Source organism: Pararge aegeria, chromosome 19, assembly GCF_905163445.1.
Source record: "Pararge aegeria chromosome 19, ilParAegt1.1, whole genome shotgun sequence".
In the NCBI taxonomy this organism is placed as follows: Eukaryota; Metazoa; Arthropoda; class Insecta; order Lepidoptera; family Nymphalidae; genus Pararge; species Pararge aegeria.
In genome coordinates this window covers 15386157-15410603 of record NC_053198.1, presented here as the reverse complement: position 1 = coordinate 15410603, position 24447 = coordinate 15386157, and the positions used below count along the sequence as shown (strand labels likewise).

At 35.3% G+C, this 24447-nt stretch overlaps 2 protein-coding genes across 2 annotated transcripts; one reads left to right on the top strand and one right to left on the bottom strand.

Moving 5' to 3' along the window:
- The first annotated feature begins 5814 nt into the window (after positions 1 to 5814).
- Positions 5815 to 11576, top strand: LOC120632196 (all trans-polyprenyl-diphosphate synthase PDSS2-like). Its single transcript, XM_039902001.1, has 5 exons — positions 5815 to 5885; positions 6776 to 6965; positions 8084 to 8384; positions 9266 to 9421; positions 11003 to 11576. The coding sequence occupies exons 1-5, from the start codon at positions 5815 to 5817 to the stop codon at positions 11554 to 11556; spliced, it is 1272 nt and encodes a 423-aa protein (XP_039757935.1). The 3' UTR covers positions 11557 to 11576.
- A 1749-nt stretch (positions 11577 to 13325) lies between these two features.
- On the bottom strand, positions 13326 to 19567 carry LOC120632215 (all trans-polyprenyl-diphosphate synthase PDSS2-like). Its single transcript, XM_039902019.1, has 2 exons — positions 19191 to 19567; positions 13326 to 16756 (listed from the first exon to the last, which is right to left on the bottom strand). The coding sequence occupies exons 1-2, from the start codon at positions 19428 to 19430 to the stop codon at positions 15791 to 15793; spliced, it is 1206 nt and encodes a 401-aa protein (XP_039757953.1). The 5' UTR covers positions 19431 to 19567; the 3' UTR covers positions 13326 to 15790.
- Between the last annotated feature and the right edge of the window lie 4880 nt (positions 19568 to 24447).

The following is a 24447-nucleotide window of genomic DNA, read 5'->3' as shown; positions in this document are numbered from 1 at the left end:
CGTTATTTATAAAGTAATTGCATATGCATATATTTACGGTATCAGAAATCGCGCTTGATTTACTATTTTTCGAAGAGTTCCTTTGTCTGTCTCAGAAACTCTACATCAGATGTATATGAAATTTAAATTATAAATGAATAAATATAAATATACTACGACAATACACACGTCGCCAATTAGCCCCAAACTAAGCGTAGCTTGTGTTATGGGTACTAAGATGATTGATGAATATTTTTCTTATGGATATTATTATTAAAAAAAAAATCAAAATTTAAAATTCATTTATTTTCAGTAGGCCTAATTAATAAGCACTTATGAAACGTCAAGTCTGTTTGTAGTGACTCTACCACCGGTTCGGAAGGCAGATTCCACTGAGAAGAGCCGGCAAGAAACTCAGCAGATTGCTCTTTTCCAACATCATTTTAAAGTTTAACAATCTTTAGAATTGTCCTGCTACTATTATACAGATAAACACCCAGACAGTTGAAGGAATCCAACCCAATGCTCAGAAAGCAGGGTCACTTCCCACTGCGCCAGTCGATTGTCAATAATTTACAATTGCCGGATAAACCCTTATCGAAAAAAAAAAATCCAAATTGCATGACGGAGTTTTGCCCAAACATACATAAAAAATTTATTAATCCTCTGAAATTACTGAAAAAATGCCGAATTTGTGCTCTTTTCCAATATCAACAATTTACATTTTACATTTTAACATTAATTTTTCTACCTTGTGAGAGATGAAAGCGGAGCCGGTCAAAACACATATGTACCTACCAAAGTAAGTAAGAGTATATAAACCCGTGTGAGTAGCTAAATACAATACACACCGGCCATCACTCGGCTGCGCTATAAAAACCATAAAAAGCACATAATTTCCAAGTGAAACGAGTTGGTAAAGTTACGAGCCGCAAGCCAGTAGGCACGCAGCCCCGCCCTGCTATTATACCGGTCTGCCAAACCCCTAATTATTGTATCTAAGTTTGATACATCAATATAAAAAAGTATAGAAGCACAGCCGATTTTCACCGAGTTTAATACTAACGCTTAAATTAGTTTTTTTCACTGACAGTGTTTCATGGTATACCTCAACGTCTTTAAAACTACTGAAGCTGAAATACAAGGTTTCTTAGTTTAACTTCAGAAGCTTGTAGTAAAATAATTATTTAACATTTCATGGATGCCCCGTCGTATAAAATACGAAAACCTTTTACTATATAGTTAAGATTTTTTTTTTTGGAAATAAACATTATTAAAACAAACTTTTGAATTAATTATAATAAATATGAAAAATAGAAAATGAGCGTTTAATAATTTACAAAAAAAAAACAAGAATTCTAATTATTCTGAAACCGGACCGTCAAAAATGTTAAAATAATACATCTTTCGGAAGGTCGAGTTCGAATCTCAGCGCGCACCTCTTACTTGTCTTAGTTATGTGAAAATGCTATTTGCTTGAAGTAACATCTTGAGGAAACCGGCATGCCTGAGAGTTCTCCATAATGTTGTATAAATATGTTGTCAAAGGCGTGTGGATCCAGCTATCCAAACTGAGCTAGCGTAGTGAACTATGGCCTGAACCCTTCTCAATGTTGGAGGACACCTATGCTTTGTAGTGCGCGGGTAAAACGTTGTAGCACATTTACAATCGCCCAATAAAATCTATCGAGTTTTACCATCGCTATTATTTTAAACTGACCGAAAAAACCTTCCTAAAACAAGGATTATAATTCTGAGCACCAATAATATCTATTAATATCGGCTGTTTTGGGGAGACTGTATTTGACGTTTTACCAGTTGTTTTAAAGGATTGAGTAGTTTTAGAGTTGATTGTAACAAAACCAGTCCGTGATAGTTCTACCGCCCGCGCCATTCTTATTTGTGCCACAAAGCAGCAGAATTGCGGGGTGTCGAAGAGGTCGATTGACACAGAGCAGAACTTTACAGCACGTGTTCCTTGCATACCCAGCGAAGTGGCTTTTACTTAAACACGATGGTTTTTTATTTACTATCAGTAATTACTCAATTAATACTGTTTCCGTGAATTATTAGATTCGATAAAAAAAAAAAGATAAGATACTTAAGCATTCGTGTAAAACGAATTCATAGCAGTTTGTTTTTGTCTGTCCGTCTGTGATGGCTTAGCTGTGGTCCATAACTACCTAAATTAGCAAATATTCTTTACTAAAAAACTCATTTCTCAGGTCGAGTATTGACCTTAGCAATTAAATAATATTTAGAAGGTAGATATGTATTATTTGGTATAAATAAATATAATAAATGACACGTGGAATTAGGATTCTTATTTTAAAGTTTTGAAGAGAAAACTGTATTTGACGTTTTACCAGTTGTTTTAAAGGATTGAGTAGTTTTAGAGTTGATTGTAACAAAACCAGTCCGTGATAGTTCTACCGCCCGCGCCATTCTTATTTGTGCCACAAAGCAGCAGAATTGCGGGGTGTCGAAGAGGTCGATTGACACAGAGCAGAACTTTACAGCACGTGTTCCTTGCATACCCAGCGAAGTGGCTTTTACTTAAACACGATGGTTTTTTATTTACTATCAGTAATTACTCAATTAATACTGTTTCCGTGAATTATTAGATTCGATAAAAAAAAAAAGATAAGATACTTAAGCATTCGTGTAAAACGAATTCATAGCAGTTTGTTTTTGTCTGTCCGTCTGTGATGGCTTAGCTGTGGTCCATAACTACCTAAATTAGCAAATATTCTTTACTAAAAAACTCATTTCTCAGGTCGAGTATTGACCTTAGCAATTAAATAATATTTAGAAGGTAGATATGTATTATTTGGTATAAATAAATATAATAAATGACACATGGAATTAGGATTCTTATTTTAAAGTTTTGAAGAGAAAACTCCTTTTGACGCACAACACTTAAATTTTTCCGTAGGTAGTTAGGTTGGTGATCGGGTGAACTCGGGACCGCCGAGTGTAACCGAGCGAGTAACATACAGTCGGCTACTCTTCACTGTTGTATCGCTGAGCTAAAAAATGTGTAAAAACGCATCTAGTACAGCGAGGTTACTATACATTTGATGAATTCCTCAATGACAAGGTAGAATGGAAGCAGCCAGCCTCGCTCTCATCTCCCGCAAGATAGCAAAATGATTGTAAATGTTGATGTTGGAAAAGAGCAACTACTGAGTTTCTTGCCGGCTCTTCTCGGTAGAATCTGCTTTCCGAACCGGTGGTAGAGTCACACAAACATACATACTTGACGTTTCAAAAATATTATTTGCTTATAAAGTAGGCCTACTTGAAATAAATGAATTTGAATTTGAATTTGAATTTGAGTTTAGTATAGTCAATTCCTACATAATAATTGTCTTTGTTAAATTAATAGTTATTGTTGGTAGATACGTTATTATAATTACCTACTTTAACAAATATTTGGTTTACATTGTGAGGTTAATGCGGTTTATCGTGCTAATAATTAAAAAACATTATAAACATTAAAGATTATAAAAAACACAGTTATTGTTTTATCTTCTGCCTTAAGCACACGCTCTTTTTTATTATTCTGTTGTTTAGGAATGCATTAATTTCTACGCATAACGGTATAGTTATCAGCGAGATTGGAACAAAGATAACATCCGATTCCATCCATTAAACCCTGCCCGCAATTATAAAATTAAACTCCCGGCTAAGCCCTTACTATTTCCATTCCATAGCAGTTTGTAATTATAACGAAAATATACGTGTTATTTCGTTATAATTACAAACTGCCTGCGTTTAGCCGTTCGCCTAATGATAGCATGCGCTTTTTTAATTGTGGCAACCCTGCGGACTTTTGAATTAAATTTTTTTTCTGCTCAGCCTGGGTTCGTTTCCCAAGTGGAAATATTTCGTGTGATGAACATGAATGTTTTTCAGTGTCTGAATGTTTATCTGTTACATATTATAAGTATTTATGTATGTTCCACAGCCTATTAACATCCCACTGCAGGGCTCAGGCCTCGTTTATCATAGGAGGGACGGTTTTAGAGCATATACCCACCACGTTGCTCTAATAAGGCATGGCGGGCTTTAATGACTATTACCACAGTTAAAATTTATAAACGTAGTTATATACTTATCTTTTAATGCACTACAAGTTCACCCCTCACTGCAATCTCACCTGGTGGTGAGTGTTGACGCAGTCTAAGGGTAGGGGGCTAACCTGTTACGTGTATGGCAGTTTTATGAGTGAGTAGTGAGTACCCCTAATCAGTTTCAAAGATTGCAATAGTTGGGACAGTGAATCGCTTGCCAGCACGTCCATATAATTTATATCAATGTCCATACAGATTGCCTTTCTTCAATGGAGAATATACCTAATAAACGAGTAATTGTTCCCGTCTAATAATAAATGCATAGGAAACATGGTATACGAGCGAGCTCAAACTCATTTTTCAAAATATTTATTTATTAATATTTTAGTCTTTATTGCACATACAGAAAAGAAAACAAATTAAAACAAAAGGTTAACAAATATATGTATGCAAAGGCGGCCTTATCGCTTGAAGCGATCTTTTCCAGACAACCTTTGGTTGATGAAGCATGTTTGGTACGGATAACGGGATAAAAATACAACACAACTTAAAAAAAAAAAAACAAGAAATTATATGTTACATTTATTATATTACATAAAATACTTATGTTAGTTACCACGTTATAAGTTGGTAAATGATACGCAATAAATAATCAATTAATTAAATTGATATTTATATCTTGGAATAAATAAAGATAACAATCAGATAAATCCAAGCAAAAAAATTGTAAAGGTCATCAACCGTTTACGCGCGAACAATTTCTCTCGAAATGTAATTCTAAATTCAAATGTCAACGGAAGTAATTTTGACTCGATAATGGCGGATGCGTGCGTGCGAACTGCCCACATTGGAAAATGATCCGCGTCGCTCTGTGGATCGTCTTGACATTTATAGTTTAACTTATATTATTATATTATGAGAAACTTAAATTGGGGGATCTACAAAAAAAGACAATATTAAAAAAAAAAAAACTGTTTTCTCAACAACTATAATACCAAAATTGTAATAAAACCCGTGGAACCCAACGCAATTTGAGTATTTTTTTTTAAGTAACTAGTACATTCTCTTTCGAAAAGCAGCATTTGGCCAATCATCATCATCATCATGTCAACCAATCGACGTCCACTGCTTGACATAAGTCTTTTGTAGGGAGCTCCACAATACACGGTCCTGGGCCGCTTGCCTCCAGTGGCTCCCAGCGACTCGCTTGATGTCATCTGTCCACCTTGTTGGGGGCCGACCTACGCTGCGTTTACCGGTGCGGCGCGGGGTCGCCATTCCAGCACCTTAAGACCCCAACGTCCATTGGTTCTCCAAGCTATGTGCCCTGCCCATTGCCACTTCAGCTTCGCGACTCACTGAGCTATGTCGGTAACTCTATCACGCAGAGATACTCCTAGCATAGCCCTCTCCATCGCCCGCTGAGTGACTCTGAGCCTTATTATTCGTCCGTTCCGTTGGCCATCCCTGGTCTTCATCGTCAGTTTCACTTGACCAAATAGTTCCTTTAAAAAAATACTCAAATTGCTATTGGTTTGCCTATAATATTTGAAGAGTGCCCTCCCCTTCTACAGGATCCCTCCAATAGATAGATATATATAGATAGATGAAAATGGGACCACTTGGAAAGTGTACCTATCGTTTAAACAAAAAAGAATTTTCCAAATTCATAACTGACAGGCAAAGTTCTTAGGTAACAAAAAAAAACAAACGAATTTAGAACCTTTTTAAGTCAGTTTAAAAGAGGTTGCAACTTGCAATGGCTAACTTCTTGTCTTCTATTATTGAATGGTCTGGATTTGAGTGTTCGTCTCTTCTGTATCAGGTTCTGTACGTACTTCCAAACTGTCTGACTGTCCAAAGAGTATAAACTAACATTTTGATAGATTTTGGATCTTGATCTGTCAGATTGAAAAGTGATCGCAATGTTTTCGAATAAACGGTTTCTTTATTATGGCTATGAGATACTCAATAATAACCTTAATTTATTCAGAACTGAATGTAAATTGAATACCATTAGGTATGAGCAATTAAATATTTAGCATTATATACTTACAAATATGTAGAACTAGAAGGATATAACCCTCCCTGCTAAAAAACAATCTCTGTTCTATATGTAGCTGTACTACCTTGTTTTTATAACACTACTAGTTAGCCCTGGACTGTTACTGGTGGAAAGTGCAGTCTAAGTAGCAGGCTAACCGTTGGAAAGTATTTTAGTTATAAGTAACTCATACCCCTTACCAGTTTCTACGCAAAATCGCACCGGAACGCGAACTAGCCACGGCCGAAGCCTTCCACCAGACCTATAGTTTGTTTAGTAGGTTTTCTTATCATTGTCACGAATGTTTGGGGGTTCGTGAAAATAATGTAGAACTTTTTCCACTGCCCTAAAAGGCTCTAGGCTATGGGATCTCTCTAAAGCAGAATGTGCTTAAACAAAATAAAATCTAAAGCTTTCATATATACGTAGATTTAAGCAACTGTATGATTTTTTCGTTAGTTGACTTTATCATATACTTCTTTAGTTGTCTACATGTGCATGTACACCATATAAAAAGCAATAAAAACACAATTGAAAGTAAGTAAAGGTACAATAGGTGGCCTTATCGCTTAAAAGCTTTCAGGCAAACTTACCAAAGGATATGAAGTCAAGAAGAAAGAGAGTTTTCACGAGAACTAGAATTTTCACGAGGTGAGTTTTTACGTTAAAATAATAGTTTTATAACTTCCACTAACAGGGGATATTCCCGATGGGGTGGCATTAGCATCAGTCAGCGGGAAGAGTTGGACTGGCGCGAGGTGATCACGGAAGCTGAGCAGATTGTGGGCTATCCAACCTCCTTCTTGAACCTTCGGTGGCTTTTCAACGACGAGATTGCTAATACTGCTATTCATCTCAGGAAATTGGTAAGATGGTATTTCCTGTTGCAACAATTTTGTGACGATTTTGGTACCTCGTCATTCAATTATCCATTGTACCTAAATTACGTTACATTTTTATTGCATAAGTAGGTATGTTTGATGTCATGTAATGTAATATCATGAAGGATTTTTTAGGACTGCTGGGACATTTAGTAGGTACATATCTTCAAGAAAAAAAAAATCAAATAAGGTTTTTAACTATTTACCATAATATTATGATTAACTATTTAGAGACCTGAAGATATTATCCATAATTACTGGAATCAATTACATTTTAACTTATTCTTTTTCCGATAAATTCAAAAAAGAAGATACTAGAAATATAAGTAAGATAAGTTAGCACCAAGAGTGACTAATTATATAGTAAAGGAATGAATTGTTTTATTGTCCGAAAAAGATTTAACAGCATAGAGTGTCTGAGAGAAGAGAGGAAGTTCAATGAAGTAGCCCTTAAAAATAAATTAAAGGATGTTTTTTCTTAAGGACTCACTGATTGACAGTTTGTGATAAGTAATGAATTGGAGTTTGAACATTTTTCTCCGTTTTTCTTGTTTAAATAATTGTAATATGGTAATAAGGTTTAGTTTCTAGGATGAGAGCGCCAGCTCGCCATCAAACTGGCAGTCCAGTTTGGTAAAAAATAAATAAAAAACTTTTACTAGTTGAGAGCGCATTACAGATTATGTCTATCTCTCTGGCTCAGAGCTAAGATGTCGCATCGAAACAGATTAGGGTATGGGTTTAAATAAAAATGCCATACCCCTAACAGGTTAGTCCGCTACCCTTAGACTGCATCCAACTTTAAGAGCAATAAAAAATATAAATAAATGCAATGCCTCGTTTAAAATTAGGGGTAATAATTAGGCCTTAAAATGGTTCTCTCTAACAGGCTAGCCCATTACTATCCTAGGCCGCGTCATCACTAATCACCACGTGAGTTTTGGCATGATTCAAAGAAACATCCAAAGTTTTATAATAACTGAATAATTTATGAATTATCTATGATCTGGTCTGGAGGGAGCCTTTGAATTCCACTGCTGTTAAAGAACAAAGGTTTAGTAGAGACGACCACAGTTCAACTTCCTTTTTCTCTGTCCCACCAGGTAGGAACCAACCATCCTTTACTAAAATCGGCAAAAAACCTCCTTATCGGCTCCAAAAGCAACCTGCAATCTGTAGGACTTATAGTGCTATTAGTGTCAAAAGCTGCGGGTTTCGAGGGTCACATGAAGGACCTACATGATTCCGGGGTTCTTCACTCCCAAAGGGCGTTGGCAGAGATTGTGGAAATGAAGAGAACCGGCCACCTGATACACAAGACCATGGCTAATCTGCAGGAGAAGGAAAAATATGGGGACAAGTTTAATGATCTCCTGTATGGTAACAAGATTGTAATGTTGACAGGTATGGTCCTTTTAGCCAGAGGAACCGCGCAAAATGTTTTGCTAATCTATTCATTTGTAATTAATTATTCGTCGAATTCCATTTTTAAACCATCTACTAATTTATTCTAGTATCACTTTTTGAGTTCTCTCACAAGGAATCACCCTGTATAAATATTAATTCAAAAGAAGCATATTTATATTTCCATACAAACGTATTCAAAACATTCAAAGTGTATACTTATGACAACCCTATTGAAAACAAAAGACCGACACGCGCATAGTACCTATGCTACGCGACTCGTACCTAATTAAATGACAGGAGTCACATGATTTTAATTTTGCATGTGACATTAGTGCTGTAGCTGACTTCTTTCAGTGAAAACAATGGCAGTGGTTTACTCAAAAAGGTGCATAATATACCTCTATAGCCTGTGAAGTGTTATTTCGGTTTTCATTTACACGTTGTATATAGAGAGCGAGATAGATAAAGAGAGTTAGAGAGATAGAGAGAGTGCGAAGGAGAGGCATCCTACGGGAACGACGTATTGGCTGGCGGCACGTCATGTCCCAAAGAAGGGTATTAAGTCACGGCTTAAACGCACCAGATCAAACCAAACAAAATTCTAGAAATTTAAATACACAGACGACTCCTGGATCGAACCCTCGTTCTCCCACTTATAATACCACAACGTCCACCACAGCTCTATTGCCAGTTCAGGTTTTTATACCGTATGTTGATCCTTTTCTCTCAAGTGTTTACGAGGGGCTACTTATGTCAATCGACTAAGTTGTAATCCAATTTATATGTGCGGTTTAAGTTCACTAGGATGTGAACATGTGTAGTGCTGCATAAATTGCAGTCAAAAATAAACTTGTCATCAAGCAAATAACTTTTTCCAGGCGATTACCTGTTGGCGACATGTCTGCAGCATTTAGGAGGTCTACGCAACAACGAAGTGACAGAGCTGATATCCACCGGCCTGAGAGACCTCGTCGAAGGCGATTTCCTCGGCGAACACGACGTCGACAACAACCCCTTGCCGAGCCGACCGAAAGGTCACATCGTTTGTTTTTTTTACCAACTGATTGACGCCATTTTGGCGGTGTACGTTGTGAAACTGTAATAAGAGTGTTCAAGGAACTAAAATTTTAATTACGGGACACTAGGTATGAGGGTTACACGGTATGAATGCAACAAAGAAGTTTTTGAATAAGTTATATTAGCTTTACTAATGGCTGTAACACCGAGTATCCCCATTTTGAACCCCCCCCCTGCCGCCGCCGCCCCGGGCCGCAGCAATAGTAATAAAGTAGGGTTGTTTGTAACAAATTCCACTTGTTTTTTCTTTAAGCCTATAACATCAGTTGCAGTTATCATCATCAGATCAACCCATTGCCGGCCCACAACAGAGCACGGGTCTCCTCCCACAATGAGAAGGGGTTAAGGCCGTAGTCCACCACGCTTGCCATATATCATATTTAATCTTGAGTGTCGATATTCAAAATCCCATGTGAGATATTACGAGAAAATTTTTTAATCCCTGATCTCTTTGTCTTTAGTCGCTCCCTCATTACTGAGGATCCATCATTTTAGATTCTCTGCCGTATGTATACCTAAGCAATGTAGACTTCGAGAATTCCTGTCAGCATCAGCTTTTCTATACGGCTCGAGTCTTCTTGCTAAGTTAACGAAGGACCTACTCGAGTGGAAGAGAGTACAAATTTCAGAACTTTACCCCTGTTTTATATTATTTTTTTTATATTTATCTACCTATTTTTATAATGGAATGATGGAGATGATTTTTACGCATTGTTATCAAGCTTTCTTAGAAATCGTTATACACTATACACTATACTGCACCACGCACCATGTAGAAGCACCATTTAGTTTTTCCTATGAGATTTTGCATTTCCAACCAAAGAGGTTGCAGTGAACCCGAAAGTGCGTTGGGGCGATTTGAAATGCAATCCTATGTCACGCAGGCTGGCTCCAAATAATACACTTGCGCAAATCTAACGTTGCATGAATTGGCCTCCTTTAAATCACGTGCAATTTACTTCTTTTATTGCTGGTTTCCTAGTAATTAGCGGCACGATCACTACTGTTTTTCACACTTTGGACGCATTTATTTATTTCTGATTAAACACTATAGACGTACCAACCCAAGGAAGTAATTATCTAGGTATAATATGGTTTAATAATAATTGCTTAATGCAGTTTATGAGTTATTTATGTTATAATAACATTCTATAAATAAAATGACGTTTAAAATAATGTGTTAGTAGTTTCTAAGTTAGCCTATAATTTAGCAAGGAGCAGGTAGTTTATTAATTTATAGACTACGCAGTAATTAAATACTCTGTACACAACTTACTATGAAAACAGAGCTAAGCATAAAAAAAGTAAAAAAACTACAACAGATGTTCTTTTGTTTATATTATGATGTTATTAAACGATACAATACTTACCGACTATGTCCGTGTACCACTTTTTAACTAAAAAATAATAAATATACCCCGACACTCTGCGTAGCATTGTCCGCCCGCGTTTTTTTTTCTCGGTTACCGAGGGTCGGAGCTTTAAATAGCTTTATATTTGGTTATTATAATACATAGAAGTTTTTATTATTTCTGCAGCCAGTAACGAAATGAAGGGCCACTACAACTGGGAAGACGAAGATAATTTGGCGAAGCTTGGCTCAAACGAGTACCTTGGCCAAGGCAAAGACGAGTGGCTCCTTCGGACGATGCTCACATCTGGCAGTTTACTTGGCAAGGGTTGCCAAGGCGCAATGAATCTTTCCAAACAGAAACATTTGGAAAGAGACGCGTATATACTTGGCGGACATTTGGCAATTATTTGGCAGCTTTATTTGGACGTCAAAGACTTCTTTACACACCCACATTCTTATTCTTTAGTCGGGGCGCCAGTGACTTTGGCTATATGGGAGTATCCTACAGTTTACAGCTACATAATCGAGGCGAAATTGGAAAAGAAGCCAATAGAATATAAACAGTTGTATTACGCAGTGCGCAGTACAAGAGCTTTCGAATACTTGACCAAGTTTCTGGAAGAAGAAATGGCGGCCATTTTGAAGTGCAGTACCAAGTTTCCGGTAGAGGATGCCCGGTCAGCGATACAGAAGATGGCAGTTACGATACACAGTGAGACAATTCAGTATATTGAGTGAAAATAAATTTCTACTGTCAATTTTTTAATTTCTTTCACTTATTAATTTTTGTGTACTTTTGCTACTATCTAAAGAACTGGAAAGAAATAAATACAAAATAAATAATAGTAATAGTTGAAGAAGCGTTGATAGCCTAATGGTTAAGGGCATCCGTCCGGGAGGACCCGGCAAGAATCCCTTAACTTGTAGTTGAAATTAAAAACGCATTGGAGCAGCGTGGTAGGTCTATGCTCTATAACCGTCTCTCATATAAGACGTCTGTGCCCAGCAGTGGGACATTAATAGCCTGCAGATAATGATAATGCTATACTTTATTTTTACTGTCTGTCTATCTGGTGGAAGGCTTCGGCCGTGGCTAGTTACCACCCTAACGGCAAACACGTACCGCTAAGCGATTAAGCGTTTCGGTATGATGCCGCGTAGAAACCGATTAGGGGTATGGGTTTTCCCCGGACGTCTAACAAAGCCAACAAGAGGGACATGCCGTGGTGGTTTTTAGTTTGAGTATACCCCCTTTAGAGTAGAGGGGGAGTTCCACATAACCTCTGTCCTGCCCAAGGGTCGGAGGTTTCCACCACACCAAAAAAGGAGAAAAAAAGGGTTAAATCTAACCTAACCTAACAGGTTAGCCCGCTACCATCTTAGACTGCATCACTACCACCACTTATCACTTACGATGGACTTGTAGTATAATTAAAAAAAAATACTACACAACATTATAGCGAGAATATTATGCGAAAATTAAAGTATCGAATGTCTGTTCCGGTGTCAGACCGGCATGCATATGATAAGCGCAATGACGAAATGAAATTTAAATCCTGCATTTTCTGACCCACATTGTATTATGCAATGATTCAATGTTGCGTGCGGAAATACGCGGGAAATTAAAGTCGACGTCCCGTCATTTTAAATTGTTAAGTTTTTCAACTGTTTACCGTTTAGCTGTTTATTTATTTAGGTACTACTCTTTGACCGCCTGGTTCTGTTTTCTTTGGATATAAAGTAGCCTATGAATTATAGGGTTAACTATCGTTATACAAATAAACACGTAAATACGTTGCTGCTTAATTCTTTATCCCGAAGGAACTTTAACTGACCGTACAAGCCATCGAATTTATTTATTTACTCTTATCTAAGTATTTTTGTATGGTAAAGTATACAACGTGTTAATGAAAACCGAAATGATACTACATAGGCTTCATAGGTACACTATGTACTGTCTCTGAGACTAATCTGTGAATCCGAAACGCTAAATTTTTGAGTAAACCACTGGCATAATTTTTACTAAAAAAAATCAGATACAGCCCTAACATCACATTCAAAATTAAAATCAAGTGGCTACTGTCACTAAGGTCAAGTTAGTCGCGAATCCAGTATTCTGATTTTAGTTTACAACCGTCAAAAGACCGTGCTAAAGTATTGTAGGCAGAAATGTGCTTTAACACTATGCAAATAATATCCATTTTACTCTGATGTTCAAGTATTTCCATAGTTGCAAACTGCTCCTCGGTTGCAGGCCAGCAAATCCCGTACTAAGGCTACAGGTGATCGTCTGTTGAACCGATGACAAACGAAATGTGTTGCCACTTCTTCAAATATAATATTGCCAGTGGAAAATTAAGCGAAGTAGAGGTGTAACAAAAAACAGATTTAAAACTTTCGATAGATATTTATTAAAAGACAACGATCTATCTAATTTAAAATTAAAAAAATATATCACAAAAATCTATCAAATAGTTCATTTAATATTATAATTATTGTATTAATGATATATTTTGTCCGTGTTTTTACTATTTTAATGGTTCACATGCAATTGTTGCATGCAAAACCAGTGCTGTATTAGTGCCAATTTCGTCTGGGTAAAACTACGCTAAATTGACAGTTTGAAAATAGTATTTTATCCTTTTCCAGGCGATACAAAAAAAGACAAAGGATTTATTTAAGATTGGAGTAAGGTGTAAGCGAATTGGGATCAATGTTCAAATATTTTTGATCCTGTCAACTTAGTGTAGTTTCGACATTTTTGTACTAACGATTTTGCACAATTACAGTTGGCACGATCTTAATTGGCCGCCCTGAAGTAGGCACTCTAAGGCTTTCGCGCATCACTACGTCACCATTGAAATCCTAATAACTTAATGTGCCCAGCCACTTGTAACTTATTACAGCACGGCCCACCTAGATCGCGCGATAATTAAGTAATATTCAAATACATTTAACGTTTAAATTTCTTATTTCCAAAACAATCTTGAAAATGATAATTCTGTTGTGCAGTACTCTTTAAATTGAAAGTTCTAAAATGGTGCTACACTTTTCTAAGACGATGGGAACAGGATGGCACTACTTTCAGACCTGTCAATTTAGTTTAGTAATGTACCTACAACAAATTGGCACCGACACCTATTTCTGATTTTAATTAAAAAGGTAAATAGAAAACATTGCAGTGGTTTCGTTTTACAGTAATAATTGACGGTCCAAGAAGGTGGCCCACCTGAAGGTAATTGGAAAACACTGCCTATAAACAGAGCAACATTTTATAGGGCACGCAATTTAATGCATAGGTGTTAAGCCTCATATGTAATTACACCGGCAACCACGCCGTTCAGACCGGTACACAGCATTGCAACAATGCTGCTTAGCAGCAGGAATAAGCATGGTGATAGTACTTCCTGGACGAGTTTTTTCACAAAAACCTCTACTAACTTCTCAAATGGTGCTAAATTAGCGAATCACAAAAAAATAGGAACTAAATTGACAGCTTTGAAGTAATAGCTATACACATTTTGAAGATAATTTATGGACATGTTAATAAAGTTTAGATTTGTGAGCAAAGGAATTCACTTCAATATTTACAGTATCCATATAATTCTAATTACATTATCAACAACTTATCCGTGAAGTGAGGACCTTTACTATACTTTAGCATTTTTATATTATGCAACCAATTATAAAGGCATGGAAGTTTTTATGATAAATGCCGTTTCAAAATAGACAGACCTTCCTTTTTTTTACTTATTAGCTAAATTTAAACAACAGGTTACAGGGTCGCTACTGACTTCCTTCAAGGCTCTGATTCTCATTGACATTGGAACAGAAATTATGGCGTATCGACACCTCACTATTTTGACAGTAAAATTTGTCACAAATTGTGAGAGTTTCAGTTCACAGACAATTTGGTGGCACTGTAATACATATTTTAAAAGGAACTTTACCATTGCCAGCAATGTACAATGAAGAAATAAACTTAATTTAACCATGCAAAGATAAAATTATTCTTCTTTGGAATAATAATACAAAATGGACATGATTTTTAACACTTACTTAACATAAAAATAACATATTGGTAACTAGCTAAGAGGTATTTCGTAGGCACAATATAGCTGTCTGACTACTTTCTGTACTCCTAACAAACCTTGATCTTAGAAGCGGAATGGATTATTTATTAAAAAATCCTGTTTCTTTTACTAATTTCTTGCCTTTTATCTGCTATACTTCTAACCAAAAATGTGAGTATGGGGTAATATTAAGTCCCTTTCCGCTTTTTTTGCTTGATTAATTCAATACCACATCATGTGAGCTTTGAAATGGTTAAGATATATTTAACTTAAAATCAACTAAAAATTCCACCCAACTTTTCCAGCCATGACAAATGTTTTTGATATCCACACAGTATGTCATATATTTGTTAACAAGCTGCATTGGCTAGTAAGTTGTTTCTTATTGTATAGCTCATATTGTACCAAAAATTACTGTATCAATTAACAGTAAGTTATTTCCAGGACAGGAGTTCACATTACTCCAGCAACAGTTATGCACATTATCCAGTATTTTTAATAGTGTTCATTTTTATTTTGTATTTACACAAATCTCTGAACCAAACAATTTATTTTGAAAAAAAAAAGCATTTATATTTATTAATTATTAATAGTGCTGATAAACCGTCTTTCCAAATTATTAAAAGTGCTTAACTAAATGGACAGTAAAGTACAGGAAACACAGGACACAAAAGCAAGTACTTTTTAAAGTGTTGTTATGATATAAAAAAATAGTGTTCCTTATTTATAGTCAAAGACCTGTCAGTTTAGTTTAGTTCTATGTACAACAACATTCTTAGTGGCAAGACAAGACCACTTTCTTATTTTTACTGGAATTAATAATTCTATTCCAGTAACAATTAGGCACTTTAAACCATCTCCGCACTGGAATACTATGGGAATATAAAACTAATATAATGCTATACTGTTTTGATTAAACTCTTTATAGTACTCACTGATTGGTTATCACCAAACATTTCAATATAACTCTTAGCTTTTTCTGCGTGTAGTGAAAACAACGATTTAGTTTGTTCCATCGCATCTGTTTCCATTATCCTCTTCTTCAAATCATCAAAGTCTAACGATGAAACGTTAGTAACACTTTTTAAACTTTCATACATATCTGGAGAACTGTTTAAAGCGAATAAGGCTGGTGCGCTGACTAGAGAAAATGCTTCCTTATTTGTCGATGTAAACTTTTGTAGTTCACTCGCAGCTTGCCATGCTAGGCATAAGTGACAACCAAATAAATAAGCCTTTTTCTGATCAGAATCGCTCTTACCACCTAATAACATAGCACCTTCACAACCTCTTCCAAATAAGGAACCTCCGTTATACATTGTCCGTAAAGTCCATTCTTTTACTGGTGAACCTAACGTGTCTTTTACATCTAATGGTATTGTATCACCATTGATTTTGAAATAATCTTCATTCGTCTTAACTGGTTTTCCTGGTAACGGCATATTTTGTTTATCACGTGGCCCGAAAAACTCTCCCTCGCTCAAATCCCGTAATGCTGTTGATATCAAATATGATAAATCCTGGTTTCTCAAACGTGCTAGCATTCCGTTTGCAGTGACGAGTAAATAGTCTCCGATCAAAACAGCTATTTTGTTGGCGAATATAGAAGTTTCTTTTGTCTTGTCCCGTTCTTCTAACGGTATGTTAAGTAAACCTTTGTGTATATAGTGGCCTGTACGTATCATCTCTGTTAGTTCGGCCAGCATTCGCTGCCGTTCCATTAATGTAGTGTTTTCTACGGAATATGTGGAAGAACTTACAGCTTTAGAAAGTAATAAGATGATGAGTCCCCAGGGCTGGAGGTTGTTGTGTTCATTGTAGAGTACGGTTTTGGCCGTCTTCATGATGGGATGGTTGCTGCCTACCTACAACAATGTATTTGTAATTCTTTAGTTTGCAGGGTACATAAAATTTTAAATTTAGCTTAATAAAGCTTAATAAAATGAAATCAAAAATTCGTTTTTCAAGTATTTATATATTTTATTTATTAGCGACATTGATAACTACATTTATTACCCTATAATTTTAGCTATATGGAACTGAAGCTATTTTGTTATCACTATCTTTATAAGTAAGTGACCTCGACAATCTATTCCCAAGATCTTCTATAATTGTTTGTAGTTACCAGGATTTTTCTATAGGTCTTTTCTATTGGTAATATACAAGGTATTGGGAAACAATAATAAATACCTATCAGTAGAAAATATCTCGCAAAAATTAAATATTTCAAATATTCCAATGACCATGTTACAGACCTATATAACCTATATTATACATAGAATTAAGTGCATTTTGTTACCTTTAGTTTACTGTACCATACTGATTAAATGCTGTTTGCCCTGGCATACAATCAGTGTATTGTTAAGAAAATACAGTATATTTTTGAGACTGGTCCGATAACCATTCTATTGAAAAATACTGCAGTGATTTATTTATCAAATAATGTATCAAATTTACTAAGTATATAAATAAATAACCTTTTACTACTTAGCTGCAAGGTGATAGTAAAATTAGCATGAAAATAAAATGACCTTGCATTACATATCATTAAGTTTGTAAATTAATGAAGGTCCCACAAGAAATCTGAGTGCAAGGTTAAGTTAAAACAATAATAGCATTATGACTTTATATGTATTTAGTATGATTGATATTATTATATTTTCGATTAACCTTTTATGTCCTTATAACATAATTATCCACGTTTTAAAGTTCAGTGAAATAAGTATTTGGTGAATTTATTAAGATATTATGTTTTTAATGCACAAAAAGGCACTTTAGTACCTGGTTAGATTTTGACCCTGGGCATCAATTCAGCAAAAATATTTCAGCTCTCAAGGCATTAAGAAGAAGCAAGAAGAAGAAGAAGAAGGCATTAATAAAAAATAAACATTTTTAAGCCATCTTGGAGCCCAGTCATTGTGGATTGGAACCTTTTTGCTTAACAACATCCATTACCTAATTACTGATGCTGAAGTAAACTATTTGAGAACACAAAACGGAGATGTCTCTTAAATAGCTCAAAGTTTGTATTAAACGTAAGCTTATAGAAAAATCCTACTATAGTATAAAGGACTACGTAAACGATAAAAAAGCTTGGGTGTAAATTATTGCTTTAACCAGGTTGCTCTTCTAATAATTTAAAATGACATTGTGAGATGGTGATAACAAAAAAAAAAAGAAAAACACTCGGCTAAGTTTGTTGTGGGCTTTTTCTTAGACCAGGATGCGTTTGGAACCCTCGTAGCTTTAGTTTTAAGTTTACAAATATGGTTATTGCCATCATGTCACTACCGTGTAATTCTTATGTAATGTATGCATCAAAAGTGCAACCCATGGGCCTACTAGAGCAAAGATATTTTTGACTTTGACTTTGGCCCAGTGCGGACTGGTCAACTTCAAACACCTTTGAGAACATTATGGAAACTCTCAAGCATTGAGGTTTTTTCATGATGTTTTCCTTCGCCGTTGAAGTGAATGAAATTTTACTTACTTAAAATAACTAAGAGAAGTTAGAGGTGCGTAAAACATGTTGCAGGGCATGCAAGTAACACAAGCTACAAGGTTTCCATCAACCTGAGGCCAACATCTGGTTATTAAGCCACACATGCTGGTTATTACACACCCTGTCACAAATAACTCTACTAATACTATATAAACAAATATTTAAAACATTAAAGTTGAACTGTAGTTTATATTTGTATTTCTGTTTTTACTCAAACTTAGAAGGTATAATTTTTTTATACGCATAATTTTATAGACTATCATTCTACTGGCCTTGAAGTTAATTTACCTAATTAAATGAAACAAGACTTATATCCTAACAGGATAATCCAAGCAATAAACAAGCTGACCTTGCATGTTATATAACAAACTATTATTTATGTATATATTCAAGTAAAAAATAATTTGTTAAAAAACAAGGTGTTTTCAATGACCTTTCCAGATCAAGCTGTTTAGGGATTTCATAATTTTGGAATTTTTATCACTAAGCTATGTGTATGTATGAAGATTTAAAGATGTATTTGTAGAAAAATCTGCATTATCCTTTCCAGGCAAGCAGCCTTCAAACTACATATTCGCACGAGGTTATTGCAATAAAGTCTTCTAGTGATTTAAAAAAAAATTTGAACATTCTTTCTTAATATAATGAAATAGATATTTAAAGAATATCATTATTAGTCTTTTCAGTTTGTATTTCATCAATGCAAGTTATTATGAATACTACAGAAATATGAAATCGAAAAGATAACGTAATAGTTTTAACCTTATTAGATAATTTAGAGATAAAAATATACTTACAATTTTTCGTAAGTGCATCGCCAGGTTTGCGAATTCATCACTTAGAAGCCATCGCAAATTCATGAAGGAGGTCGGATATCCAACTATCTTTTCCGCTTCTCTGATCACCTTGCTCCATTGAGGCACTGGAGGTCGAAATAAAAACTCTTCCTGGGTCACGTTGGTCAAGGTACTTTCAACCCTCATTTGTTCACACAACAAAGTGGTTCTACGAAAATGTCGAATCATAGCGTAGGACATGATTTATTATATATATTACCACACGACCTAATAGACAATTTGCACAGTTTCAGTTAGGTTTTAATATTTTTTCCAATTGAAAACAGAATCTGCGCGCTTCTGCTTCCTGGCTATTATGTCATGCTTTGATTTGACATTCGTTCGCTGCGTTCGGAAACCTTTATGTCACATTCTTATTTGACAGTTCTGTAGTGATAATAGTTACAGTTTAAAAACTTTGCAAAATATAGTATAGTAAAGTTTAGCAATACAATTTTAAACAAATGCGTGTTTTCAAAATGTTTTAAAGATAATATAAAATATTTTAATTTTTTATAGTAAAATCAAAGCAAATGAGATGAAATGATTTCAAGTTAAGGAAATAACAGGCATTTATTTTCAGTCTGACACATTAACTCTGCGCGTCTCCGTAACGCGGTGGTATCCTTGGGGATATCTCAGGAAGAGAAAAAGACTTATTCACTGAATTCTCTACTGAAATTTGGCAATATCTTGCTTTTTTACCTCGGCTTCTTTCAAAAGTAGCCTTTTAGTGATAGCTTGCAGCAATAAAGCCGCCTTTACATGCCAACAATTTAATGTTATTTTGTGTTATCTGCTTTACTTAATCTTTTGCGTGCAATAAAGTATTTCGTTGTCTTCTATGTCTAGTTGAGTAATCACGATCATTAGCAAGCTAGAGTATTTGAGTTCGAGCTCCACTGGCCACGCCACTATCCACGAATTTTATGTGTTGTGCACATTTCAAATTTTTATAAGTTTAATTTCAATACTTGCGCAGTCAATACTTTAGTTAGCCCTCGTTTAGAAAAGTAGGTCAAGCAACTACTCAATTTTATCGTACTTTCGTAAGATAGAAAGATAGGTAAGATATGAGTTGAAGTCTTTTCATTACTTCTAGTATAAAATGTGTTCTGTAAACATAAATAAAAACTAGCGCATTAAAATAAAATATAATAATAGACAGATTATTTAGCCTCGCGAAAAATAGACAAGAATTTACGAAGCTGACTGCCAACCTCCGCTAGTCGGAGAGGAACCGCAAGAAGAAGATATATTAATAGAGTTTTTTTGTGATTCTTTGTTATCAAAGAAACCCACAATTCGTACCATTTTTAGCTTGTTTACATTTTAAAACATGATTTTATTAAAAGTTGTCTTAAAATGTTATTTGTGTTACATAAATAAAAAAGAATTGCCGCTCAAAAAAGAAAAAAAACTAAGGTTGTTTACCAAGAAAACTCAGCTACAATTATTAGGCGCCTATTTCGTTTTAGATTGTATCAGCTTTTAAACGTATGCTAATAAATACCGGGGTACTGAACGTTAACGCTTCCACGCCGGACGCCGGCCAATCACGTGTCTGCGCGCCATAATTCAAAAATAGAAGGGTCAAGAGGCCCCTGGCGAAGACGGTGGCTCGTCCATAGCAATTAAAAATAAAAGCGGTGTGTAATTTGTTGGCAGTTTATGTTGGCCGGCCGCAAAACGAATAACAAGCTTGCATTTGCATTTTGATCGGCGCGCTGCTGATTGAGTGAAGCTTGGAGTTCCTCGACTTTTCGAAGTAACAACATCTGTTAACGGTCCTACCTGCCAACGGTGCACTGTGGTCTGCGAACGGTCCATAATATATTTGGATATTTAGAATTCTTCCTTTTTTTCACCGGCATTGAATTAAGAACGTACAGAATCCTCATTCGGCCATTATTGTATGCAGTGCATTGTGTCCAAAAATAGTGAAAACGTCTCACTTTACACCCGCGGAATGTTAGTTGCTCACAAACTGTTCCCAATTAATATATTTTATGGTGAACGTTTAGAACGTTAGAGGTAACTGCTAAATGGTATGAAGTGACTAACCGTTTGCTCCGTGCTCGACAAATCATACTAAGTGGTTTTTGATGCTTCAATAAATATTAGTCGTGTACGCGGTTTCTGTATGGTCTTAATTCTGCGGTGTCTTCCTGTTTTCCATCGACATGGGAAAGAACTGCTCTAGGTCGGTACAAATATGTACCTAGGATCAGGGTTGCCAGATCGATTCTTCCTGTTATCGGGATCAATAACCGATTTATCGGGATTTTAGGGCTTTGGTCGGGAGAAATAAAAAAATAAGTTAATAATATTAATTATACATAATATATTAAGTAAATAAACATATTTTTCCATTGCACTGTAGATATAAAAAAAAAACATAGTAGGTAACAAACATTTGTGACACATAAGATAAGAACCGAATGAGCATGTTTATTGTTTTTGTTATTTACCATAAGTATTTGTCATTTTATTTTGTGTGTTGTTTGCAAATTTCGTTTGACGAAAATGTGAACTTAAAATTATCGAACTTGTTTTTCGGGAGATTATTTGCTTTGTCGGGAGTCCGGAGGACATCCAAACATTCGGGAGAATCTTGCCAATTCCCGGCCGTCTGGCAACCCTACCTAGGATGCTTCCTGTTTGCTCTTTTTTTATTTTACACCAGAGATTCCGCAAGTAACTTCTGTTAAGTTTCCCATGCAAATTTTCTGCATGATCCACAATATGCCGCGTCTAAAAAACCGCTATCAAATGCAAAAAAGATTTTTTAAATACCGAATGATAGTTCTACAGCGGTGATAGCCTAGTGGTTATGAATCAGCTACACTTTCGAGGCGCCGAGTTCGAATCTTAACACGTAACTTTTCTAAGTTTTGTGCGTTTAAGCAAATATCTTTAGCAGTGAAAGAAAATATCGCGTGGCATTTCTTAGTTAGATACCTATTTATTATGTACCTAACAATCAAATAAAAATAAAACTATTTTGGGTATGGTTTTTTTGAAAATTTCTTATTTAAACTGATATTGTACCTCCAAGTACATATATATAAACACTTATAAACACTTTAATGAATTCTGAAATCCTAAATATTCAAAAATCTGTGTTGAATGAGAATTCGATAGTGATATCGAATATTTCAGATAACCAAACAGACAGTGGAAAAAGACAAACTGCATAGGGACAGTTTGTTTTTTGCTATTGACAGCAGACCAGAAAATATCCAGAGATTCTTGACCTCTTAACCTCTACGCAGCCTAGTTATCGCCGGAAAAAGTCAAATTTGATTGACGGACACTACTGCACAGTGTTCACCCTAAACATGTTTGGCAACACCATTAAATGCGCTGCCAAATACATATGACACTAATAATATTTGTCAATCGTAAAAATAATCAAACATTTTTTTTAAATAGCCAATAGAATATATAATAATTTATTTATTTCAACTTTTTACTTTAATTTCTAAAACAATTTCTTTTTTTTTATAGCAAAGTAAATATAATTATTAATATATATAATATACTCGTATATACAACTAAATGCGAACTTCACATCTTATATTGTTGAGTATGTGTGTAATGGTGCAATTTTAAATATACTGATTTAGGTAAAAACCTGTATTACAGCCGACAGTGCTCTCCTTAAATTGTTGACTCGACGATACTTGTACTTGTACTCGCTTGTATAGAATTCAAAAAAATCAAATTCAAAATTCATTTATTTCAAGTAGGTCCTAAGCACTTTTGAAACGTCAAGTTATGTTATGTTTGTTGTTTATATAATACTAGCTGTTGCCCGCGACTTCGTCTGCGTTTGATTTTGTTTTTAAAGTATTCAGTATCGCTTAGCCTTAAGTGAGTATTGTAGTATATATATATATATATATATATATATATATATAACATGTGACAAATAATTTGCAATAAAATAAAATTGCGACTATAGTTAAAGATCTAAGATATCCTATCTCTTAAGTTGGACTAGACTGCTCACGGTGAGCCAATTTTATTTAAAATCGGTTAAGTAGTTTAGGAGTCCATCGCGGACAAACATCGTGACAGGAGATTTATATATATTAAGATATGTATGATCAACATACATAAGCAATTTGTTTAATCAGCATATATAAATATATATATATATTTCTATGACGTATTATATGAAAGAATTTATTAAAGAATGTAAATTCGCTATCAAGCGATAAGGCCGCCTTTTGTATTCTACTTCTTTCTATATGATTCTGTTTTTATTATATTTTGTAAATGTTAATGTTGTGGTATACAAATAAAGAGTTTATTCAATTCGTATTACAAAATATAAAATATATATATTTTATAAGTATTTAGCAATTGATGGACCAATCAGATATATTAATAGGTTTTTAAAATTGTTTCTGCCGCTAAGCAGTATTGTTGCAATGCTGTGTTCCGGACTGTAAGGCGTGGTTGCCGGTGTAGTGACAGGCACATTTGGTTTAACACCTACGTCTCACTCTCAAATTGATGGACACAGGGTGGCATGTTACAGGACGTGCGCTTTGCATGCCCTCCGAATTATTGCTCTGTTTATTGGCGATGGATTTCAAATTACTCATCTTTCCGAGCTAGAGAGATGGAAAATATAACATTTTTTTGGATAGAATTATCGTAATGGAAAACATGTTATATTTTCCATCTCTCTAGCTCGGAAAGTTTAATAAAAATAATCAAACATTTTTTAAGTAAGACTTCTTTAGGCGCGACTAGGGAGTAACTCAGATTTTTGTATCGCTATTTTGTACGTTTTGACGTCTGTGTAGTTTATTTATTATACTCTTCATTTGCACACAACTCCGCCACTGGGGTCACTCAGTGCCAGTCCAAAGCCTGGATAAAGGAGGAGGGAGGGCTTTGAACACCTGGCCCACACTCACAAGACCTGCAGAGTGAAGAGACTCCAACCGCACCGACGTGCGGTACCAACTTATAGCAAGTTCGAATGCGAGCGAAGGTGATACATCAGCACCTTAAAACTGAGTCTAGCATAGGGATGGATAAACCCGAGATAAAACCTGGCGTGAATCAGAGCCAAAGATGGCGGCCCCATCTCCGAATCTAGGATGCAGGGAGCCAATCACTCACTCATCTGAAACCCACTATATGATTATGAAAGGAATAGTAAAAATATCCGATCGAGCTAAACCAAAACGACCTGGCT